Source organism: Propithecus coquereli, unplaced genomic scaffold (assembly GCF_000956105.1).
Source record: "Propithecus coquereli isolate 6110/MARCELLA unplaced genomic scaffold, Pcoq_1.0 Scaffold73, whole genome shotgun sequence".
Classification (NCBI taxonomy): domain Eukaryota; kingdom Metazoa; phylum Chordata; class Mammalia; order Primates; family Indriidae; genus Propithecus; species Propithecus coquereli.
This window is the reverse complement of record NW_012153396.1, coordinates 4,592,476-4,599,919: the sequence shown is the minus strand read 5'-3', so window position 1 is coordinate 4,599,919 and position 7,444 is coordinate 4,592,476. Positions and strand designations below refer to the sequence as shown.

At 43.8% G+C, this 7,444-nt stretch overlaps 1 protein-coding gene across 1 annotated transcript in view; it reads right to left on the bottom strand.

Annotated features, from left to right (window-relative positions):
* Positions 1-7,444, bottom strand: part of PDCD11 (programmed cell death 11) — an 80,413-nt gene that overhangs the window by 63,173 nt on the left and 9,796 nt on the right. The window contains exons 8-13 of the mRNA XM_012661636.1: positions 5,259-5,366; positions 3,568-3,774; positions 2,501-2,625; positions 2,271-2,331; positions 1,467-1,613; positions 5-155 (exon numbers count right to left, since the gene is read on the bottom strand). Of these exons, the coding sequence (XP_012517090.1) occupies positions 5-155; positions 1,467-1,613; positions 2,271-2,331; positions 2,501-2,625; positions 3,568-3,774; positions 5,259-5,366 (799 nt within the window). The remainder of the gene's footprint in view (positions 1-4; positions 156-1,466; positions 1,614-2,270; positions 2,332-2,500; positions 2,626-3,567; positions 3,775-5,258; positions 5,367-7,444) is intronic.

Below are 7,444 nucleotides of genomic sequence, written 5' to 3'. Positions count from 1 at the left end.
ATGCAGCCATAGTCCTTCGCCCTGATGATGAAGCCATGCGTCTGCAGACCAGGCTTGGCATCAGCATAGCAGGTAATGGCAGGTAGTGTGGACTCAACCAGGGTTTTCTTCAGAGTCATCATCAGCTTCTTGGCTTCGGGGTCACAAAGCAATACCTAGGGGAGGGATAATGGCCATCATCAAGTTATCTGTTATCAAGAGACTCACGAGCTGGTCTCTGTGACCTCCTAAACCCAAAGTCCAAGAACCTGCTACCTCTTTTCCTCTAATAATTTCAGCTGCAGATTCTCCCTGCTTCCTGCTAGGATGACAATCTAGGGCATATTAATCGCTATTTCAAATGTACTTCCTCCTGGCCACAAGGCAACACTCATTATTTACAGCACCTCTGCAGAGTCTTGTGTTACAATAACTTCTACACCACCTTAGTTCCCTCGTAGTGAGGTTTGCATCTAGTCTGACAGAATAAACGACTTAATCAATTTACTACCTCCGTACCGTTGTTTATTACCTGTAAACTAAGACCAAGAGATCCAACTATCTTTCACCCCTCAGAAGGTCATCTCCTTGAGGACAGAGAAACTCCTCCCTTTTTAACCCTTGACCCTATTACTAAAAAATATTGCAACAACAGGCAATTGATAAACTTTGCTGAGTCAATAATGATGGAATAAAGTGAATATAAGCAAACCTAACATACTGAGTGCCTGTACATACCAGGCCCTATGCCAAGCATGCTGTGTGTATGATCATGTTTAATCTCTAACTCCCTGAAGCCTCTCTTGCGATTCAAGCCTTTGTTATAAACCACCCACATTCTGGCAGCTTTGCCTGGGCTATTTCTGTGCCTGTAACACACCTCGTGCTCCTCCCCAACCTTCCGTATTTTATCCACATCCCTTCTAGTTCAAGTCCCACCTCAGCCAGAAATCTAGACAACATTCTTGTTATACAGAGCTGAATGTGAAAACTGGTTCTGCCAGTTATTAGCTGTGCGACTTTCGGCAAGATACTCTATTTTCCTAGGCCTTAATTTCCCCACTTGAAAAATGAAGATAATAGTACTTAATTTATAGGGTTGTTTTAAGGATTACATGAAATAATACACACCATGTGCCTAGCATAGCATCTGGCGCAGAATACACGTTACATGGCAGTTGCCACTGATGATGTCAGTAACTCAAGCCCACCTGGCCTCCCCTTTCTGAGATACGTCCACCAAACCATGTGGCAAAAGGTCATACGCTGGCTTGCTCTCACTTCATGTATAGATATTTTCACTCCCAATTATATCACACAATTCTCAAGCACAGGGACTCACTTTTCTCTTTCCAATGCGAGGCACAGCACTGCACACACTGCAGATGTTATGTGCCCACTTTGTGGAAGAAAGCAGAAACTTCAGCTGATAACTGCTCTCTTCCAACCTAGTCAAAACCCCAACAGAGACCCGGCAGGAGGCTCACCCGGCATTTGACCTCGTCCCCAACGTGGTACTTCTTCTCTGGATTCTTAATCAGGATGTCAGCCAGGTGCATGGCAGGTACCAGGCCCCTTATTTGCTGGCCCACCTTCACCAGCATCCCGTACGGCTTTATAGTTAGCACTGTGCCCTGGAGCCCAAAGAAAACACACCGTGATGCCTCAAGAAAGGTCTTTCCCCCATCTCTTACAGCGAAGCATGGTACATCTCTCTTTTGAAGCGCACCTTCCTGGGCTAACTATGCCCATTATTCCAGATCTCACGTGGGTAAAGCACACATCCCACAGTGACCTGGAGTTAGTGTTATTTATGGGAACCTTCACATCTTTTTGTGTGAGCATATATTTTCAGTGTGTCTCTCAAGTAAATTCCCTGAAAGATGGGACTATGTCTCCTCAGGTATAAATTCTACATACAAAGAGAGCTTCTTGATTAGAGCCACAAGGTTGGAGAGGACAGAAAACTGAATTGGCTTTTCACTAATATCCTAGGAAGCACAATTATCAGAGTACTAATTTTTGATCTGGTCTAATAACCAATACCAAATCCCAAACCCCAGGATTTATGATCTATTGCCTCTGTGTAGTTGGGTGGTGCCAGTAAGACCTTACCTTGAAATTAATTATAAGTTACTCAAGGGAAGAGAGAAAAATTCCAGTTAACAGGCAGAGGCAAGAAACATGACTTTCAATGTGTTAACATAAGGACTAATGAGCTGACAGTAAGTTATGAACCAAAGAATGCCTGAAAGTTTGGGGAGTATCTAATTATATGCTTGAGGTCTTACCTTTACCACTGCCCCAGGTTTAATGTCATGATATCTAAGGTACTGAGCTTCAATAATAGACCTAGGACAAAAGGAAAATACGGGATTAAATAAACTAGGGCAGAGATTGCCTAAACTTCAGGCCTACCACGATCATGCTGGTGAGAAAGGAAAGCCTCACCAAGCACAGCCAAGAGAAACCGAATACGCGTACACGCAAGTGCACATCTCTACATCCCCATGTGACTTACGTCCGCAGAGAGAGTAAGGCCAGTTCATCCATTGGGCTATAGTCAATAATTCTACACTTGTGAGCGTTCCCTGGCTTGAAGCTCTCAGGTTTGAAGGTGTTCTTAGAATCAGAGAGATGGCTGAGCTGCAAAATACCAAGTGATTTAGGACAAGCCAGAGGTAAGAGGGCTGAGCCAATCAGACTTAAGGCACACCAAGATGAATGAATACATTTATCATCTACCATAAAAACAATACTTTGCCTGGTAAAATAATTCTACTCACTAAAAAAACTGCTTTTTACCATTATGGAATCTCAATAAGATCAGAGAACAGCCTAGGTCACGTGTCAGTATACTGCAGCCCAGTGCGTATTTTTGTCGACAAAAGTTTTATTGGAACACAGTCATCTCGTTCACTAATATACTGTCCACAATTACTTTCATACTGTAACAACACAGTTCAGTAATTAGGGCAGAGACTATATGGCCAAGAAGCCTAAAATATTTACTATCCAACCCTTTAAGAAAAACTTTGTTGAGCCCTGGTCTTCATCCCAACTCCTTATACTTAACCATTGACCAAGTATCAAATACGGCAAGTTGGTTCTAAGGCATTCTAACGTAACAAATAGAAAGCCAGGTGCGGTGGCTCACACTTGTAATCCTAGCACTTTCAGAGGCCGAGTCGGGAGGATTGCCTGAGGCTAGGAGTTCAAGACCAGCCTGAGCAAGAGGAAGACCCCATCTCTATAAAAAACAGAAAAATTAGCTGGGCTTGGTGGCATATGCCTATAGTCCCAACTACTCGGGAGGCTGAGGCAGGAGGATCACTTGAGCCTGCGAGTCTGAGGTTGCAGTGAGCTATGATGGTGCCACTGCACTCTAGCCTGGACAACAGAGCAAGACCCTGCCTCAATAAAAAAAATAAATAAATAAATGTTGTTCTAATCACTATGAACAATCTGTCACACTTGGGGATATCCGAAAATAAACTAACGTCAAGGGATGAAGGAAGCAGAAAGGACCCGTGTCTCAAAACTCCTTCCAGTGATAAGATCCCTGACCAAACAAAGAAGCTGCCTTACCCGTGCATAGGCCAGAATCCCATCCTTCAGCCTAAAGGTGGCCCCAGCCTTGTTGAAAAAGCCCTGGACGGGAACATCATCTAGCACAGCTCCAAGGTGCTGGCAAGACAGCCGGGTGAGTGGACGCCCAGGTTGCAGGAAGATGGGGCGCAAGCTCAGGCGCACAACTCTGGTCCGAGGATGAACACAGAGGATGCAGGCCCTGACCTAGACAGAAAGAAGGGCAGAATGAGCAGGAGGAGGCACATAGCACACACCCTGGAGAAGACTTTCTGCCGTTCAAACCTCTCCATGTGCTAATCAGGTAAGTACTAAAATCTTTAGTATGTAAGAACTAAAATTGGCTTGTACAAGCAAGCAGCATATGGAAAAGTCAAACAAAATGTTTGTGATCCCAGCACTTTGGAAGACCGAGGCGGAAGGACTGTTTGAGGCCAGGAGTTCCCAGCCTGTGCAACATAACAAGACTCTGTCTTTACAAAAAATAAAAAATTAGCTGGGCGTGGTGGCATGTACCTGTAGTCCCAGCTACTTGGGAGGGTGAGGCAAGAGGATCACTTGAGCACAGGAGTTCAAGGCTGCAGTGAGCTATGATCGGGCCACTGTACTCCAGCATGGGTGACAGAGCAAGATTGTTTCTCAAAAAAAAAAAAAATCAGGCCGGGCACGGTGGTTCACGCCTGTAATCCTAGCACTCTGGGAGGCCAAGGCAGGTGGATCACTCAAAGTCAGGAGTTCCAGACCAGCCTGAGCAAGAGCGAGATCCCGTCTCTACTGAAAAATAGAAAGAAATGATCTGGACAACTAAAAATATACATATATATATAAAAAATTAGTCGGGCATGGTGGCACATGCCTGTAGTCCCAGCTATTTGGGAGGCTGAGGCAGAAGGATTGCTTAAGCCCAGGAGTTTGAGGTTGCTGTGAGCTAGGCTGACGCCACGGCACTCTAGCCCGGGCAACAGAGCAAGACTCTGTCTCAAAAAAAAAAAAAAAAAATACAAAAATTAGCTGGGCGTGGTGGCGCATACCTGTAGTCCCAGCTACTTGGGAGGCTGAGGCCAGGAGTTGGAGGTTACATTGAGCTGCGATGATGCCAGTGCACTCTAGCCCAGGGGACAGAGCAAGATTGTTTCTCAAAAAAAAAAAAAATCAGGCCGGGCACGGTGGTTCACGCCTGTAATCCTAGCACTCTGGGAGGCCAAGGCAGGTGGATCACTCAAAGTCAGGAGTTCCAGATCAGCCTGAGCAAGAGCGAGATCCCGTCTCTACTGAAAAATAGAAAGAAATGATCTGGACAACTAAAAATATTATATATAGAAAAAATTAGCTGGGCATGGTGGCGCATGCCTGTAGTCCCAGCTACTTGGGAGGCTGAGGCAGTAGGATCTCCTGAGCCCAGGAGTTTGAGGTTGCTGTCGGGCAACAGAGTGAGACTCTCTCTCAAAAAATAAATAAATAAATAAATAAATAAACCTAAAAGCTGCTTCCTCTCCACCTGCTCCTTCCCTAATCTCAGTCCAACCACTGGGAATTTCTAGTGTTCCTTCCAAAACACTATTATTCCCCTCATCTCCTCTCTGCACACCAATACACACATACTCCCAGGACCTGTCCTGAAGCTAACTGTGACACTGGACAGCAAATGGGACACAAATGGAACAAGAAAAGATAGGTGCAACATTTCTTACTGCTTGGTTTGAGAAGTATGTTCCAGCTTTCTTGGGATCCAGTTGCATAAAATCAACTAGGCCCGTGAAGAATGTGAGGAAGTTTAGCGTAAGGCCATGTGGAGTCACCTAGAAATAAACAGAACAAGTTATTAAAAACATTTCTTTGAAAGAACCAGGAATGTAAGAGACACCGCTCACAGTTAACACTCAATGCCACATTATCCACGGTAACTGTGTACCTCTTCTCTCCCAGCTAACCCTTACCAATCTTTCTTCCTATAAAACTAAGTGGCAAGACAACTCCAAGCACTAGCTGTTTCTTTATTTAGTAAGCTCACCTCCCTTCCAGCCTAAGAGAGGACATCAATCCTCCCACCCTCCGTGATTTCTCAACAGGATGGAAGCAGCTTTGCACAAGTATCCTTGGGGAACTGCCAGCCTGACAAGGTGGATAAATTGGTGCTAACTTGGATATCTGCCTGGACTAAGAAGGTAAAACTCGAATGCTTGCAAAAGGGAGATACTGATCATGAGCAAACCAATTCACCCTACACAGCCCCCCCAAAAGCAAAGGTAACAAGCACCTCAAAAGAGAGCTGTGAAGCAGATGACTGACATCAGGGAACTAAGTCCCCTCCTGTCCCTAGAGGATCCACCCTTCTCCCACCTCCACAGAAAACAGGAAACTTATTCTTGGGGAAAATGGTACCAGAATCAAAACATAGGAAAAATATAAATCCTGAAAGTGTAGATTAAGAAAAACTCTAAATATCATACAGACAAGAGACATCCAGGTTGGGCGTGGTGGCTCATGCCTGTAATCCTAGCACTCTGGGAGGCCGAGGTGGGAAGATTGCTTGAGGTCAGGAGTTCAAGACAAGCCTGAGCAAGAGTGAGATCCCATCTCTACTAAAAATAGAAAAAAATCAGCCAGGCGTGGTGGCACGTGCCTGTAGTCCCAACTACTCAGGAGGCTGAAGCAAGAGGATCGCTTGATCCCAGGAGTTCACGGTTGCAGTGAGCTACGATGAGATGATGCCACTGCACTCTACTCAGGGTGACAGAACAAGACTGTCTCAAAAAAAAAAAACAAAAAAAAGTCCAGCCCCTTTCTCCCACCTTGCTCTCAGGCAGCCAGGCTTAAACCATCTTGGATGGAGATTGCTAGATTTTTTTTTCTAGAGAAATCTAACATTCCAGAGAAGATCTATAACAATCACATTTAGAGGCTGCCCAAAGTAAATCTGCTAGCTCCTGTTCCTGTCAACCAGTCAGTAAGTCCCACCCAAGCACATACACGTCCTAGCAGGTTTTCAGTGCCTCATTCATAATATGGTAGTCTAAACAAAAATTTAAGAGAATTGGAAGTTAAAATTGAGAAACTCTTCCCAAAGACAAATACATGCACATACCAAAATGAAGAGGAAATTATATTTTAAAAAAATTCAAGATCTGATAAGAGGCTAACATCCAGAATATATAAGTTCTCACAACTCAACAGTAAAAAGATAACCTATTCTTAAAACAGGCAAAGGACTTTTAAATAGACATTTCTCCAAAGAAGATACACAAAAGGCCAATAAGCAAACAAAAAAATTCTCAACATCATTAATCATCAGGGAAATGCAAATCAAAATCATAGAATCACAGTGAGATACCTCTTCATACTTACTAGAATGGCTACAATAAAAAGACAATAACAAGTGTTGGTGAGAATGTAGTGAAATTAGAACCCTTGCACATTGCTGATGGGAATGTAAAATGATGCGGCCATTTCAGCTATTCCGTAAAAAGTTAAACATAGTTACCATATGAGCCAGCAATGCCATTCCTACCTAAATACACACTGGAGAGAAATGAAAACATATGTCTACACAAACACTTGCATGTAAATTTCACAGCCTATTTACAACAGCCAAAAGTAGAAACAACCTAAGCAGCCATCAACTGATGAATGGACAAAATGTGCTATATCCATACAGTGGAATATTATTCAGGCATGAAAGAAATAAGATACTGATACATTGCTACGTGGACGAACCTTGATAACATTGAGCTAAGCGAAAGAAACCAGATACAAAAGGCCACAGATTGTATGATTCCATTTATACAAAATATCCATAAGAGGCAAATCTAGAGACAAAAAGTAGATCAAGAGGTTACCAAGGGCTCAAGGGAAGGAGGAATGGAGGGACAGTGATCAC